Here is a 17,490-nt window from a genome sequence, read left to right on the forward strand (position 1 = left end):
CAGACTCTCATTTGCTGTTTTTGCTATGTCATGCCCTGCCCTAGAGACAGGGCATGAGGCCCAGAGAGCAGAGGGCTGGGATCCAGCCTCCTGAAGCCAGGAAGCTGCTTGCGTCTGACTCACTGTTGAGGTTCTGCTTCAGAGCTGATCATATTTTGCTACTTCTAGCCAAGCCCCAATTTGACAGCTGTTATACAGGTACATGTTCAGGAGTTCCTGGGGAAGCTGGAGCTCCAGCCTCCTATTCTTGAGCATATTTACAGAACAGAACTGGATGTATCTGAATTATCCAGACACAGGAGGAGAAGTAGCCTCAGTTTCAAAGTGGACTGTGTCCCGGATGAAAACAAATCAAAAGGAAATCATAGTGGTCTATCAATGGTTTATGGTTTATTTGTCTGAAACCTGGCCCAGGTATTTGAGGCTGAGTTACTCCAATTAGCTAAACACTTTTGTGGTGAAGGGCTGTGGAAAAAGTGACTTCACCAAAAGAGGAATCATACAGTATTCTAGATTGCACATTTGCAAATGGGCACCAAGCAGGGCTTTACAGGGACACTTAGATCAGCCCACAGAAGTTGCATTCATCTCTTGTTCCAACTTATCTCTCACCTTCCCCAACGACACACTTAAGGAAAGAAAAAGCTCAGAAAACTCTCCTCTACCAGAATCTTCTGCCCACGATCATCCTGGTAGTTCCTCCTAACTATCCCCATAAAGAATTCCTTTTTCCAGCCATCACCACCATCTGTAACTCCTACTTTCCTGAATTGAACTTCTCTAGATCTCCATTTCTAAGATTCTCTCTTTTAGCCTGAATTGTAAGCTGGGTCAGAGTTAAATAAGAATTGTCTCATACAATCAATTTTCAAGGTTAGCATCTTGGGATCTAGCTTAATCAGAGCCCAGAATTCCTCTTGTGCTTCATTATTAGTAGAATTGAAATCCATCTCATATGGTTTTCTGAGAGCAAGTTTCTTGCTATTCCTGGCGTTCATGCATATCTTTTTCTAGGACCTTGGACTCAGAAAAAAATGAAGGTTTCATCAGCTAGAAGCTGTTTGTGGCTGGGGTATAGGGAAGTTTCTCTATGTCTGGGATTTTAATAAATTGGGCTATTATGTTATAATCCAAGACACTGGTTCAGAAGACAAGGTCCCTTTAGAGTTGTTGAATTTATTACGCACTAAGTGGTGACTGGCAATGTCTTAAAGAAGTGAGATGTTGATCACTTAGGGGGCTGGTGTACTGCTCTGAATTGTTCTTGGAGTTATCACTGATTTATAGCTGCACTCCTTAGAGATTAGGAAGTCATTGTGGCTGCCATTAAGGTTCTTATCTTCCATCAGATCTGATTTGGATTATTGTGTTTTCTTGTGGGGAAAACCACCCCTCACTGTGTATTATCTATTATTTAGTTTAAGCATCTTTGGTTCAAAACAAAAACAAAAGCTTTGGAGAGAAGACTCCCAAATAATCTCAGGGTGAATTATAAAGGTAATTTTGGATTTAATTTGATTTGAGTGATCAAATGATGCCATATAATTATTAGTGAAGTTGTTTTCACTCTTTTGAGTATGTGCTTGGAAGTTCATGCTGTTTTTTCCTCCCTAGGTGACAGTCCTAACCTTACTAAGGAGGACACCCCTACCAGTAATCTAGATTCACTTTCCTCCCCATCACCCATGACTGCAGCTGTCCACAGGCCTCCTGGACCAGACAAAAACCACCTTCTCGCAGATGGGGGCAGTTTTGGCGACTGGGCATCCCCTGGGTAAGTAGCTGTGCTTCTGTTTGGTGCTGTGGAAAGGAGGGCCGTGGCCTTCATTTTGAAGTTCACATGGCGAGTGGCTACTAAAATGTGAGGTCTAAGGACGTCTGTTCCCTAATCAGTGGGATAGCTTCAGGGAGGATGGTCCGTAAGAAAGGTCTTTCTTGAAAGTGTCTCTTTGTTCCCAATGTGGCGATGTGGATGGGTGCTACTGTAAATCTGTTTTAAGTTTAATTTGTGGCAATTTTGTGTTGCACAAAGGAAATGCATTATTTTCCTACTCGGATACTCAGAGTGTTTTCTCACTGTAATGCAAACTTTTAGACATAGGAGAAGGCATGCGTTGTGATCCATGTGACTCTTGAAACTAGCTGTAGAATGAGATTTTAGTTGTTTGAATTTTCAAGAGCTTTATGCTAGTATTCTCTATCTTCTCCATAGCACCCTGCATACTTGACAACTGATGGACGAAATATCTGATTTTTATCTTCTCAGTTTGGTTTAGTGACAGGCGTGTGTGGATCAGCTCAGGTATATCAGGACAAATAATCCTAATATAAACAATATCATGGATCTGGTCTGACTACATGGTTTGGCTTTCTGGGCTGACCAAGCTGTGGAATAAATGCAGATTGGTGGTGGTTTGGGACATCAAAAGAGCTCAAATTTCAAACAAATGCTCAGAAAACCAAAAAAAAAACAACAACAACAAAAAACCCCTACTAATAATTACATGCCATTACTTGATTAGTCAATCAAATTATATCCAAAAATACATTTATAATTCAGCCTGCGAGTATTTGGGCGTCTTGTCTTCAAAGTTAAAAATATATAATTTTTAAATGAAAGTTGCCTAAAATAAGTCATAGATAATGATGTCATCTGACCCTAGCCGGGCATTCTTGGGACTTTAAATGGAATTGGAAAGTGTTCCTCACATTACTTGGCTTTTTATAGTTACTGCTGGATTCACATGAAATCATTATGAACTTATTAAGTATTAAAAGAGGCTGAGAGAAATTTGGTATTCTAAAATTTGGGGGTGACCTAAAGACTCTGAAAATCTAACTGAAACTCTAAATGAAACTGAAAATATGGAAACATTCTCCAGATGAGATTTTTCCCCCCAAGATTGTCATATATGTATATTTCTATGCTGAAGACTGTGTATTATGGACTTAAATTGCATATTACTCAAACATGCTTGTCATTTTTACTGTTCTTTTTACAGAATAGAAATTCTCTTTTCACTTTAGTACTCCAAGCACCCGTGACAGTGGTCACATAGGAACCTAGAATCTAATCCTGTGCACTCTGGGGGTAAAATTTGCATGGGTGTGTGTGGGCACGTGTGCATGTGTTTAAGCAAAAACCAGATTTCTAATTATTTCTTTCAGTAAGCATGTATCAGAGTGGAGAGCAGCTTAGTTAGTCCTACTTCTTTTAGAGTGGTTCTGTAGGAAAGTGACATTATAGGCCATGATATAGCCACTGCTCAATTCATAGCACGTTCATGCCTGAAACATGAAGAGCTTGATATTTTTGGTCATAAATCAAATGAGGAGTGAATTCCCCAGTTTCCTATTCATACAAAATTTAAAATGTCATGAAGGCACTCCAACACTGAGAGGCCAAAAAGGGAGGGGAAAAAATAAGTAGTTGAAGCAAGTCTGGAAAGGAGATTTGTGTCATAATGTAGACTTTCTCCTACTTCAAGAATTTGTTTTTTTTCTTTGTGCAATGGGTAAAATGCATGTATATTTCTCTTAATTATATATAGAATGTTTCTTGAGTATTCTTTGAAGGATTTCCTTGTAAGCATATTTCTGTCCAGGTTTATCATGTGAGTATATCTCAAGCTTGAGCATAGACCAAGATTGCTTGGTATATGATGGGCTTATGATGCCCCCCACTGCAGGGCCCTATCCTAGAGTGACCCTGAGGCTTGAGGAGCGGCCTCCAAGTACACATTTCTAACAGAAGGCTACTGATACAGACAAATGACCCTCTCATCCCCTGGTTCCAGGCATGTGTGGATGGATTGTAAACAGCTTCCCTGAGGAGTGTAATTAGAATAGATGATATCTCTTCTTGCTTTTTTTTTTTTTTAAACTCTTCTGAAATGCTATATTTGCTGTCTCGAAGTCCCCCTGTGTGACTCTTCTATACTTCGATTTACTCTGCCTGAAATTCTTCCCTCTTTCTTTGCTCAAGGCAATCTGACCTATCTTTAGGGTCTAATTTAGTTTCCACTTTCAGGAAGTTTTCTCTGGTGCTGTTGTCTGCAGGAAAATTCTAAATGTCTCTCTGTCTGTACCCAATGCTGGACATAGGGGAAATATTGCCTTCTACTATTAGGTAATATTTACCTTTTAGTGTTAGCTGATATTAAAGTGATATATGTGTATGTATATCTATCTGCCTGTCTGCCTATCTGTGTATTTTAGTCCATTCAGGCTGTGATAACAGAAATACTTTGAGTGGCATTTAAATGACAGAAATTTATTTCCTACAGTTCTGGAGGTTAGATATGCAAGACCAAGGTGTCCTCATGCTGGGTTCTGGAGAGAGCCTGCTTCTGATATGTGGAGTGCTGACTTTGTGAGTCTTATAAGGACACCTAATTCCATTCATGAGGATTCTACTCTCATGACATCATTGAATCCTAATTACTTTCCAAAGGCCCCACTTCCTAATAGCATCACATGGGAGGAGGTAGGGTTTCAACTATAAATTTTGGAGGGACACAGACATTCAGTCCATAACACTATTTTTCCCTCTAAGATATATTATAAAATTATTAATGATAGAAATTGAGTTTTATAACTCTGAACTTTTTAGTGATCTTGGCATAGTTACTAAAATGGGAAATATTTGGCAGCTCCCACATTCGGGGCATATATATTGAGGATTGTTAAGTCCTCTTGTTGGATAGATCCTTTAAGTATGATATGGAATATTACTCAGCCATTAGAAATGACAAATACCCACCATTTGCTTCAACGTGGATGGAACTGGAGGGTATTATGCTGAGTGAAATAAGTCAATCGGAGAAGGACAAACATTATATGGTCTCATTTATTTGGGGAATATAAATAATAGTGAAAGGGAATAGAAGGGAAGGGAGAAGAAATGGGTAGGAAATATCAGAAAGGGAGACAGAACATAAAGACTCCTAACTCTGGGAAACGAACTAGGGGTGGTGGAAGGGGAGGAGGGCGGGGGGTGGGGTTGAATAGGTGACAGGCACTGAGGGGGGCACTTGATGGGATGAGCACTGGGTGTTACTCTGTATGTTGGCAAATTGAACACCAATAAAAAATAAATTTATTATTAAAAAAATGGGAAATAAAATATGTATTTATAAAAATGCTTTTCTTTTGGAAATCTCATTTATTTCTGTATGTCATTGAATGTCTGTTAAGCAACTGTGTTTTGTTTCTGGTCCATCTTAATCCTTATAAAGATTAACGACTCTTCCTCCAGGAATTTTACAGAATTAATCTCACCATTTTCTCTTTATAACATTTTTCTTTGTTTCCTTAACATTTGTAAATGTAGTTTTCATTGTGTGGTGTTTTTGTTTCTTTTTTTAACCCATGATCTCTGCTCACAAGCTGTACGGTATTATTGTATGCTTTGCATAAAAACTGATTAAGATTTCTTTTAATGAAACCAAAATTGCTGTGGAGTCATTTAAACTCTACCTAGGGCTTTAAAAAAGTGCCTGGGCTGTCCTAATCTAGGGTAGTGATTCTTCATTTCAAAAGTTACACTTGCCTTATTTCATGTCCTGAAACATGGGTGAATGTGTGCGGATCACCTAGGACCCCAGTGCTCTGCTGTACAGAAATGCCATGCCCAAGCCACTAGAAAGCAAATTTGCAGAAGAAACTATAGCAGCCGAGATTCTGATTCTGATATAGGCAGTGTGTAAATACAGCTGTAGTCTCTGACAGGTAGAAAACAATACAGCAGATTGGATTTCTTGGGTTTCTGCTGATGTTTATGACTTGTGAGTATTATTCATTGCAGTCAATCAATCTGGAGCTATTACTTACCTGTACACTCAGTAAGGTGATGGGTGACTTCATTGCCAGTGGAGAATTGCTAGCTCAATCTCCTTGGAGGACATTACATCATAGGTCAAGGTATTTCAGATGTTCCAAAGTCATTTTTTTTTTCAATAAAGTAGTTTTCTCTAAACAGATTTCTTCAATTGTAAATGATGGAGCAGGTTCTTGACAAGTAATCCTTTTAGGTTCCCTGCCACAAAAGGAAATATCTTTTAAGAAATATCTGCCATTGCTATCTGCTTCCCCTGTAGATTTCAAATGAAAAGAAACACCTCCTTTTCAGCCAGCACATTCCCACCTTCAAGGTGGCAGCATCATAGAATAGCTCTTCATAGTTGGGAATGTTGGTATCCCAAGGTACGACTCACTCTGCTCTGGCAGGCCAGGAGGGCAGTCAGCCTTGTGTCCCATCTGATGAGAAGCTTGGCTTAATTTATCCTGAATATTGAGAAAATCCTAACCTGTATCTTTCCCAGTTGCTGCCCAGAGCTGCTTTTGTGGAATAGATTGCTGCCTATCCAGACTTGATGCTAATTGCTTGAAATCGTTAGACAGTAGACTCGCACTCTCATTTACAGCCTTGTGCTGCATATAATCCATAGATGTTGTGTACACTCACTGGTAAACATGTGTATTCTCACCAATGAAAGAAATTGCTTCCTTTAAATTGTGTGAACAATTTGAGGTTTCCCATAGACAACTACTTGGCGTTTTAAATTACTCGACTGTTGATTCCATGATTGCTTTTTAGGAAGTTGATGAAAACATTTTGCTGGGGGTTATCACAGTACCCTTTAAGTTTGATTTGTGGCTTCGTATACCACAACAAACCATGAGTGATTTGTGTGAAGTTCAGAAAATTAATCATCTTAAAAATTTTAACAAATCTCTGTGAAATTTGGCACACACCTAGAAATTACAGGATAGCAGCCATAGGGAAGCTTTGTCTTCACCTCCTCCTTCATCTCATTTTCTTTACTTTTTGCCTCTTCACCACCACCCCTTCAGGGAGGGCTTCCTCAACCCTATCACTTCTTGATTTTACTGTTCCCATCTCTTCTTGGGCCATGGGCAATCAGTTCACCCTAGAAATTGGTATCTTACATCTCTTGTTATGATTGTTGTTTAAAAAGAAAAGGGAATTTATCTTTTAAAAGTTCTTTTTCCCCCCACACCTGTTTTTTTTTGGCTAACTTGACTAAAACCAACACCTCATGCCTTTGTAGCAAGGGGAGGAAAGCTACATAAATTTAAAAAGAGATCCCATCATAGGGATTTTCAGCATCTTTAGTGGCTTGTGGGGAGATTGTATCCTAACAAGTGTAGCACTTTTCTCTGCTTACCTGTAGGCTGGCCATGGTTACAGAATGTGGTGGATTTCATGGATTGAGGTCTCTAGTTGAGTTAGTGCCTTCATATGGAAGGATGTCCTTTCTGGTGATGGCTTCTATGAAGAGTGAGTTGGAAGCCATTCCTTGCCCTCCATCCCCACTACCAAGGTGAGCAGCAAAGTCCCCGGGTGGATTCAGAAAATTAAAGTCTAAGCCCAAGGGAAGGAAGAATAGGGCCAGTGACCAGGAAGAGCATGTTGCCTTGCTGTGAGCCCATAGCAGCCTTTTAAATCATGCTCAGAGGATGGCTCCTTTCTGGACCTTCTTTTGGAAGATTGGGGACTTATAAGGAATAGAACCTTTTGCTTTATCAGTGGCTGGTTTATTGGGGGCCACCAGGCTGTGTTTTAGCTGCTTTATAAATGCTATTTCTTCTTAATCCTTACAGGAACCCAGTGGGTAGCTATATCATGTAAGTAGTTATAGCTTCATTTTTAAAGATCAGGAAACCAAAGCACACAGAGGGTAGGAAAATTGCCCCAAACCTCAAGACTAATAAGGGACAGAGGTAGAGTTTGTCCCTGATCCGTCTGTTCCAGTGATCATGGGCCCTTAGAGGTACTGTACTTAGAAGGATTGACATTATCTAGCTGCATATGAGAACATTGTTTGAAGTGCACGTTTCCCTCAAATCTGAAACCCAGTGAGATAACAGTGGCTGTCAGCCACTCATTGCCCTAGTTCTGAAGAGGGAGCACTGCCCTTACCGTAGGTCATGTGGCTTGGGTTTATAATTATCTGTGTGGGTAAACACTTGAATCTGGTTGGTGTGTAGTCATCATCCAACACCTTTGGCTGAGATTTGAGGAGGAGGGCAACAACAGAGCCTCCCCAACAACACAGCTGAGAGACTTGGAAATTTGAAATTTTGCAACAGAGCAGCATACATAATTTTTTTAATGAGTAACATGATATCCGATCATCTCTCTGTAACTTTAGTAAAGCACTTGAAGCTAATCATAGGGCCCACAGACTTGGCCATTGACCATAAATGTCTACTCACATCCTTTTTTGGGGTACGGTTTTGGGTCCTGGCTGTTTCCTTGAATCTTTTCTCCAACTCCATATAGAAATTATGCTGTACTAGCTGCCTAGCATCCTCACAGCCTTGCGTACATGTCCCATGTGTCTTGCTAGGGCATTTTTGGTATTTGTATTGTGTACTCAGATTTGCATGTGGCCTGATTCATATCTTCCTTTGTGCTGTAACTATAAGTTCTGAAATTTGAAGGTTTTATTTTCAGTTCAGAATGTTGATTGCCCATGTAACTTTAAGTCCCATAATGAAAAGTTGACTTTCTAAAATAAAGACACAAGTCAGAATTTTGTTGTAGCTTTTCTACTGCTTAATTCAAAGAACCAATTACATCTTCTCATCTTTATTATGTTTCATTTGTTTTTGTTGTTGTAATTTATCATTTTCTATGGATGGAATGGTTGGCAGTGTCTTGATATCGAAACGATGGCAAGGACCTCCTGAGTTCTTTGTAAAGTGGGAGATAGTTTAGACTGGTAAAGCATTGATTTTAGAGTCAGACAGACTCGGCTTTGTATTCACATTCTGCTTCTTAAAACCTTGGAGACCTTATATAAATTATTTAAACAAACTAAGGCTTAGTAAGATTATCTGTAAAAGGGAAATAACATCTGACCTCTGGATTGGGAGGTTTCAAGGTAACACATATGATTAAACCCAGTTGCTGCTCTCCTGGTTGGTCTAGGAGGACTCAGCTGGAGCTCCTCCTTGCCTGTCTGTGTAGGAACCTCCTTTGTAGAATCCTCTGAGAATTGGGCCTTTGGATATTACATGACCAAGGCATTGGGTACCCACTGGGACCCAGCCACTCTCTAAATTGTTCTGAGCAGCATGGAGAGCTTACCTATTAGAACTGGTAACCCCAAAAATGAGCTTGGTAAGTAACTGGAGGATTTTTCTTAGAGTAATATTGTACCCTTTTTGAGCTGTGCTTGGTAGCCCTTGTTTTATATATTCAGGCCTTACATCAGGTGGCAGCTGTTTTCCACATAAGAATTGAGCTGGTAGAAACATTTCTTACAGTTATCCCACAGGACCTCAATGCTGACACCTCCAGTGCCCCATAATTTTCTGAAATGAAGCTTTAGTTCATTTTCTGTTCCACTAGCAAGCTAAAGTTCAACCCTCTTACCTGATTCCAGTGATCATCTGGAAGGAAGAAAAATGGGATTCACTCTTTGAGTGAAAGATGGGTCAGAGACATAATTCTAAGATAGTTCTTTTATAGCAAAACACAGGAAAATAATCACCCTTGGAGTGAATGAATCTTGTAAGCTGTAGGATGACTAGGCGGTGGCATCCTTTCTCCTTAAGGAAGGCATGCCCAGGAGCCTCAAGGAGTGGGAGGGGAGAACCAAGTGTTGTTCACTGTGGCTGGGCCCCACTTGGAAAGGCTTTTTGTCTTAACTGTGCTTGAGTGGTTTCCTATAGGGCTCTTTCTGGCCACAACCCTAGACCCCTACACCCCTCTTGCAAAAGACTTTTTCCAAGAGTGACTGAGTTACTGCTTTTATGTTCTGGCTTGATAGATTCTTGTCTCCCTTGTACATGGAGGTGCTCCTAAGCAGCTGATGAGGAGTGCTTCTGCTGCAGACAGGCCCTAGGCATTTGCAGATGGGCTTCTGGCACATGGTGGGAGCCCCATGTCACAAACCCAGTGCAGATGTGGCGGGGTGGTGGTGGTGGTAGCAGGGACTTCTCAGACCCAGGGGAATTTGCCATTATTATCATCTCCCCCAGCTCTCCACTCTGAAATGGATTCTCATCTGGTCCCTCTGATGCAGGGTTAGCACACTGTGGCCCACCTCTGCCTATTGTCATACATAAAGTTTTATTGGAACACGGCTACCCAGTCATTCACATTCTGCCTGTGACTGCTCTTATGTAGCACTGATGGCACAGTGGAGTGGCTCTGTGGCTTGCAGACACTGAAGTATTTACTGTCTGGCCCTTTACAGACAAGGTTTGCTGGCCTCGGTCTAATCCATAAATAAAACAAATCTTTTTGGAAAAGGCAGCTTTCTTAAAACTCAGTTTCAATAAGGTTAGTTGCCTTAAGAGAGGCAATGTAGATGATTTTGAAATGTAGCCTTTATGAATCTTCTTGTCATTGAACCAGGCAAAAGGCTTCCTTGGGGCTTTTGGATGTCTCCAAGTGGTGTGATCCTAATTTCAAAAGGTCTTTAGTGTTTGAGTGAATAAATAGTTTATATGCAGCTGTTTTGTTTTTTTAATAAAGTTTTTATTTGAAATAGTTGAAGATTCACAGGAAAGCTACAAAGACACTACAAAGGGTTCCTCTAGACCCTTCATCCGGTTTTTCCTGCTATTAGCATCTTACACAGAACCATGGTAGTTTTGTTAAAAATAAGAAATTCACATTGGTACAATACTGTTAATTATAGACTTGATTTGGATTTTACTAGTTCTTCCACTCATGCCTTTTTCTTCCAGGACCATTCCAGGATACCATATGGCATTCAGCAACTTTTTTTTTAAGGATGACATCCACTTAATTTCTGGAGTTATTCTTCTTTGATATAGTTTATATGTTGTCTTTGGGTAAAGAAAATGATTTGGGGGCTCCTGGGTGGCTCAGCAGTTGAGTGTCTGCTTTCAGCTCAGTTTGTGATCCCGGGGTCCTGGGATTAAGTCCCACACGGGCTCCCTGCAGGGAGCCTGCTTCTCCCTCTGCCTATGTCTCTGCCTCTCTCTCTTTGTGTCTCTCATGAATAAATAAATACAATCTTTAAAAAAAAATATTTCTTCGTGATGATGTAACCCTTGAAAACAGAGATGATTTCTGGCTCCAGAGCACATACTGCTCATAACTGGGGCTTTGTTTATCGAGTGTTGAGTGTGCCCCGTCACTGCGAGGTGCCTCACACCTGGCACCCAACTGACATCGTACAGCCACTTTACCTGTTCATGATTCCTGTCATTTTCCTTAAGGAAACTGAGGGAGTTTGATACTCACGCAGGTGTCAGTTGTGGATGACCCTCAGCCAAGGCTAACCGGCATGGTGCACCAGCCTCCAGCGGGCTCTCTGAAGTCATTCTCTTACTCCTTACCCGGTCTCTAGCTAGTGAGAAGTGTCCTCTCTTTATAAAAAGGGCAAAAACAGGGAGGTTAGCTGTAGCTGGCTTTGGAGCTCACTCCTCAGAATGCGGAGCTTGTACTTGGTGTGGTCACAGTCCTTCAGTAGCCACCCGGCCCTCAGCACATGGCCCTGCCCCCTGGGTGGGTCCCACTGCCACCCCTCTCGGTTCCCCTCTGCGTGTTCTGCTCCAGCCACCCAGAGGGACGTGAGGCCGTGAGCTCCCGCATGGCCTTCAGTAGATCCCAGCTTTCTGAGACGCTCTTGTCATATGTCCTGTGAAATGGCAGCACAGCTGGCAGCCAGTGAATCGGCATCTGTGGGTTGTGTGTGGCCCGGTTGTGCCTAGCGGGAGCCAGGGTGTGGAGGCCTCATCTCCCAACCCTGGGTTGTGGCGACTCTCTTGTCACAGGCATTTGCCCTCTGCTGCTGCTGTCCTCCTCAGGATGTGCATTTGCAACCAACAGTGTGTTGGCTGTGGAATTCTCCCTCTCTGGCACTTAAGGAGTAACTGTGGCATTTATTTGAACAGAGATTTCCCATAATATACAGATCTACAATATTTCCTTCTGTCTTTATTAACATTTTCAAACACTTTAGCCCAGGACAGCTGTTCGAGACTTATGCTGTACGTTTCCCAGGCTGGAATGAAAGATCATTTCACTAATGTGTTAGCTTCTGCTCGGAGACCTTGCAAATGAGGTTTTAAAATCTTTCATTCCAACGCAAACTTCTGATGTGCTTCTGACATCATATAATCATAGTCAAATATCTTGGTAGTGGGGGGATTTAATCACTTCATATAAGCAGTCGTTTCTTTTCTTGGTATGTATCCTCCCTATGCTATGTCCTTTGAATTTTAAATTAAGCTCCTTGCTCCAAGAGCCCAGAATTGGGCACTTGGGTCGCCAGCACTGCCCAGAGCCTGACCCATCTATGTTATGCAAGAAATGTTCACTAGATGCAGAGGTTCTCTGGTGACTGGTGCAGCTGTTGTCGAATTTTAACAGTTAAGGCCCTAACTCCCCTCCCCCATCGCTGAAATGCTTGTGCTCTTCTGCTGCCAAAAAGTTTTTAATATGCATGGAGCGTAGAGTCTGGTATTGGAAAAGATTGGGTCACAGTTTGAATCAGAAGCAGCATATACTGCTGATTTGTTACATTTTATAAATATAAACTGTAAAATATATACATACACAGCTACTGTCACAGTTTTATGTGTCTGAGGGTTTATTCCTCCTCACCAGGAAAGCTACAGTCTTCCCTAAAATACAGACTCCAATGCAAGAGTGTGGATTTTTTTATTATTATTATTATTTATAGAATCTCTCAGCACTTTCAAAAATGCACATTCTATTCCCTGCTTCTGTATTCCCAACCCTCCATCTGCCCCGCTGGAGCACAGGAGACTTCTCTGTTGCCGTAGGAATAGCCAGATAGACTTTCAGTGTAAGTATTTTCGAGAATGAGTTTCTGAGTTAACAGTATAAAATCTTTATGTGTTTTTAGTGAAACCCTCTTGTTGCCATTCATTCCTTTTCTTTGAGAAGGAAACATTCCTCCTCAGAGGAAGGCAGTGATACTGGCTCTTGTGCACTGAAAATGGAGAGGGGTCCATTCAAAAGAAGGTTCTTTCAGTTTAGTGTGTAAAACTGGGAAGATAGCAAACAAACAGATATTAGTACTTCTCTTTCATTTATTTCTGTTTTGGTAAATGTGGTTTCTGAGCTTTTCAGGAAGAGTGGACTTCTGCCTCCATTTTTGCAAACCACAAGTTGGCTTTCAGGAAATATGTGGCACTTGGGTACTTTGTTGTAATGGGTTGCAGCTCATCATTAAATAAAATTGGTGGTTTGTGATCATGCCAGTTCGACTCATCAAAAATTTGTAAAGGGGCAGCAGGAAGAAGGATATGATTTTTTTTTTTAATACTTAAATTTGGGAAGTGGTAGGAGAGGACACTCAAAATATTTCATTATGTTTTAGCAGGTAGTAAGCTTCTTATTCTTAGATTACCCATCATTTATGGTTTCCAAAGACTTTTTTTTTAAAACTAGGATTCTCCTCTGAACCACAGACCAAAAAAAAAAAAAAAAAAAAAAAAAAAAAGAAAGAAAAGAAAGAAAGAAAGAAAGAAAGAAAGAAAGAAAGAAAGAAAGAAAGAAATGGCCTGAGTATTTTACCAAAGATGATCATGTCAAGAACTTTGAAGTCTGAAATCTTTCTCTACTTACAAGCTACCAAATTTGTCTGTTGTAGTTTCATGGGTACTGGTAGAAGATGCGGGAGTCCTGGTCAAAAGACTCCTAATCATAGCAGTAGTAGTCAGAGTATCAGTTCCCTGACACCTGGTTCCTACACGGTAATGCCCCATGGGCCAGACGATGCATGCATGTGAAGTGTTACAAGAGAGGAACCTGGAGTTTAGGAAACCCAGATCTTTTTTTAAAAAAATTATATATATACACACACACACACACACACACATATATATGATATGTGTTATATATATAATATATGATATGTAAATGATATATATGATATATAAAATATATGATATATAAAAATAAAAGATTTTATTTATTTATTCATGAGAGACACAGAGAGAGGCAGAGACGCAGGCAGAGGGAGAAGCAGGCTCCATGCAGGGAGCCAGACATGGTACTAGATCCCGGGACTCCAGGATCACACCCTGAGCCGAAGGAGGATACTCAACCGCTGAGCCACCCAGGCATCCCAGGAAACCCAAATCTTGCATGATGGGCAGTAAAGCTTGCTTTTTTTCTCCAGGGGGAGACTCAGTCTCTATCTTCCCAAGGCTGTTTGCTTTACAGACATCCTTGGAAAGATAGTTTAGGACAAAGGCCTCTCTGCTCATTAGAAATGCGGAACCTGAGAAACCCATCACGAATTGTCTCCCACCACATAGATAGCTGCAACTATTGTAGATATATAGGCAAGATGTTAATTTTATGTACCTGGTTGCCTTAGGACTTACTTCTCCCCCAGGGCTCAGGCTAAGAAAACCTGAGATCTTTGCTGGGGGCTGCCATTTCCAAAATTCTCAGTGTTTTGAATCAAAGAAGAGAGAGAGACTATTAGAAATAATATTTTCCTTTGCTATTTTTTGGGGAAAATATAAGTAATATATTTGAAGCAGGGGCAGCCCAGGTGGCTCAGCGGTTTAGTACTGCCTTCAGCCTGGGGTGTGATCCTGGAGACCGGGATCGAGTCCCACATTGGGCTCCCTGCACGGAGCCTGCTCCTCCCTCTGCCTGTGTCTCTGCATCTCTCTCTCTCTCTCTCTCTCTCTCTGTGTCCCTGATGAATAAGTAAATAAAATCTTAAAAAAATTTTATATATATATATATATATATATATATATATATATATATATATTTGAAGCAATAAATACAGTGGACCCTCAAACACTCAGGTTTGAACTGCAGAGGTCCACTTAGCTGTGGATTTTATCTATACAGTAGTGAAAGCGTGCTTTCTCTTCATTATGATTTTCTTAGAAACATCTTTTCTTTAGCTTACTTTATTGTTAAGGATACAGTATGTAAGAAGTAACCACTTCTTACATAATGTAAATGTAATATACAAAATATAGGTGAATTGACAGTTATAGATAAGGGTTCCAAAGATCAACAGTAGGAAATCAGCGAGGGCTAAATTTTTTTGGGGGGGAATCAGAGTTGTATGTGGATTTTTTACTGCATGGGGGACAGTGACCCTAATCTGTGCATTGTTCAAGGGTCGGCTGTGGTTAAAAAAATTTCTGATCTTCATTACAAAAACAAAACAAAACAAAAACAAAAATAAAGAACCCTGCCAAATTCTGTAAAGGAGGAGGTGGTTTATGTAAAGAAGCTCATGCTTTCAATTTGTTGTCTTCAAAAAAAAAAAAAAAATACGAGCAGTTTGCTTGTGGGAGACACCTATGAAACGTGTCATTACCTGACCTCTGTTGGTGGAGGTGAGAACTCATTTTGGGACTTTGTATTTCCTTAACCACTTCTTGCCTCACCCTCACTCCTTCCCAGTGGAGAAGCCTGTGAAAAGTTTCTAATATCCAACCAAGCAGCTGTTCTGTTAGTTCCCCAGACTTTGTTTTGCTATGAAGGTCTCTTCTTTCATAGGACTTTCGATTCTGCATGTGACTTCTGATGCCTCCTCTCCACAAAGACTGTTTCCAGACTTGTGTTTTGCTACCTCTTCTGAATATTCCACCTCACAAAGTTTGTGCCAGTGTGGGATTCTGAAACCAAGGAGAAGTAACTGGCTCAGGCTTCTGAGATACTATGGGGAAAACTCAGGAAACTGAATACAGAAATTGACATCTCAGGGGGAAGTCTGAATGGTTATTTTGGTGAACTGGTGAGTGCTAGATCACACAGCACATCTATCCATTGAAGGACATCAAAAAGGTCACAGAAAACAAACGAAAACGGCTAATGTTGAGAACTTGATCCTGGACAAGGATTGCTGATTCTGAGTCTGTGTTTTGGGACAGGATGGAGAAGGCCAAGCTAAGGGATAGGCCTATACCTATAGCACCTATTATTCCAACAGTTCTTTCACTTTCTGAAAGGAGTGTTTTTCTTTTACAAAAAAAGCAAACCACTTAAAAAGATGTGAGGATTAAGTAGATAATAGCTATAAAATTTATGGTCTTTATTTTTAAAGAGCCTTATAAACATAGTCATTGTTACTTTATCTTCATCCTGTAGCTGTCCTCCCTCTCTGCAGATGGATGGCCATCATCTAATCACTAGGCTATTTATGACCTGAAAGAGTTGAGGGGGGTGTGGTAAAACATCTCATCTGCCACCACCACCACCCTCTAAACACCTTGAATAATTGCTGGGAGATGAAATGGCAATTGTTTGACTAAGTGCAGTCTTAAATTCTCTGTCAGAGCTTCACTCACCCCTTCCTCTCCCGTCCTGATTAGACACCACGGTAAGGTTCATTTTCTGATAAGGCATTGAGTGACTTTTGCTGCTGGAAATACAGATCATTTAAGATTTATAGGTTTCTTTGCTTGGTGTGAAATAGGTTTTATGACTTCCAAATGAATTGGCTGGATAGAGAGATTGTAAATAAATTGTTCAAAAATAATGTTTTTTAAATGTGAGCCCCTCTCTCCTTTTCTGGTCAAAGGATAGGAAACCTTCTAGTGTACTAAATATCTATTAAGTCAGTAATGCAGTATTTCATGTATTCTATTAGTAAAAACCAATTTTCACTGTAGAATGGTTGTTCAGAAGCTCGTGCAAGACTTCACATGCCTTAGCACTGTGCCTGGCTCTGTGAGGTCTACAGAAAGAGTTCAAGACCTGATTATACCCTAAAGGCAAGAGGAATATCTAAAACCATCACAGAACAACTCCTGCCAACCTGCCCTCTGTTTCTTACTGGGATGGGCCTTCAGAGATCTGTGACTTAGACCAAAGGAGGAGCATTTGGGGAGGCAGGCCTGGAGCTGAGCCTAGGCAGGGAAGATTGGGGTGGGCAGAGGGGTTGGGGAGCCTGAGAGGTGAGGAGAGACCTGAGGCAGAGGGCAGGACCGTCAGGGAAACAGGCCCTGGTGACGCAGGTCGGCGGGGAGCACACTTGTTCTTGGGGAGGCACATGGGGCAGACTGGGTCTCAGGTGGCTGAGGGTGGCTGGTGGAGCCAGCTGAGTCAGAGGAATTGGACTGGGGGCTGAGCCAGGAGACCAGAGTGGTGACACAGGCATAAGCAACATGATGAGAAGGTAGAGGAGGGAATAGCGTGGGAGCTATTGGAAGTAAAAATGGACAGAATTTGATGTTTGTTCTGCTACAGAAGAAAGAACCAAAGGTAATGCTCAGGAATGTGGAAAGAGAACAAAGCTGCTAATGGAAACTGGTTTTAGCTGAAGAGGGTGAATTTGAGGCAAAGAGCATCTGGGCATCGCGGGCGTTGAATGTATGTGTGTTGAAAATGTAATTGAAACGAACAACTTTCATCACTGTGCTTTTAAAGTAAGAATCATATACTATAGTCACAGGCCTCCAGTTTTGAGATAACTGACGAATAATTTAGTTCAGATCAACATATATTTATTGCATGTTTTTTCATGTTTA

General features: G+C 41.0%; 1 protein-coding gene across 10 annotated transcripts in view; it reads left to right on the plus strand.

Moving 5' to 3' along the window:
• The window catches only part of ARHGAP10 (Rho GTPase activating protein 10), a 316,861-nt gene that overhangs the window by 288,814 nt on the left and 10,557 nt on the right, over positions 1-17,490 (plus strand). For all 10 annotated transcript variants that reach the window (XR_007402325.1, XM_025438802.2, XM_049094179.1 and 7 more), the window contains one exon: positions 1,615-1,774. Coding sequence is in view for 9 of the 10 variants with exons in the window: in XM_025438802.2 (XP_025294587.1) it covers positions 1,615-1,774 (160 nt within the window). In the remaining variant the exon portion in view is untranslated. The remainder of the gene's footprint in view (positions 1-1,614; positions 1,775-17,490) is intronic.

The sequence above is a fragment of the Canis lupus genome, chromosome 15 (genome assembly GCF_003254725.2).
Source record: "Canis lupus dingo isolate Sandy chromosome 15, ASM325472v2, whole genome shotgun sequence".
Taxonomy (NCBI): domain Eukaryota; kingdom Metazoa; phylum Chordata; class Mammalia; order Carnivora; family Canidae; genus Canis; species Canis lupus.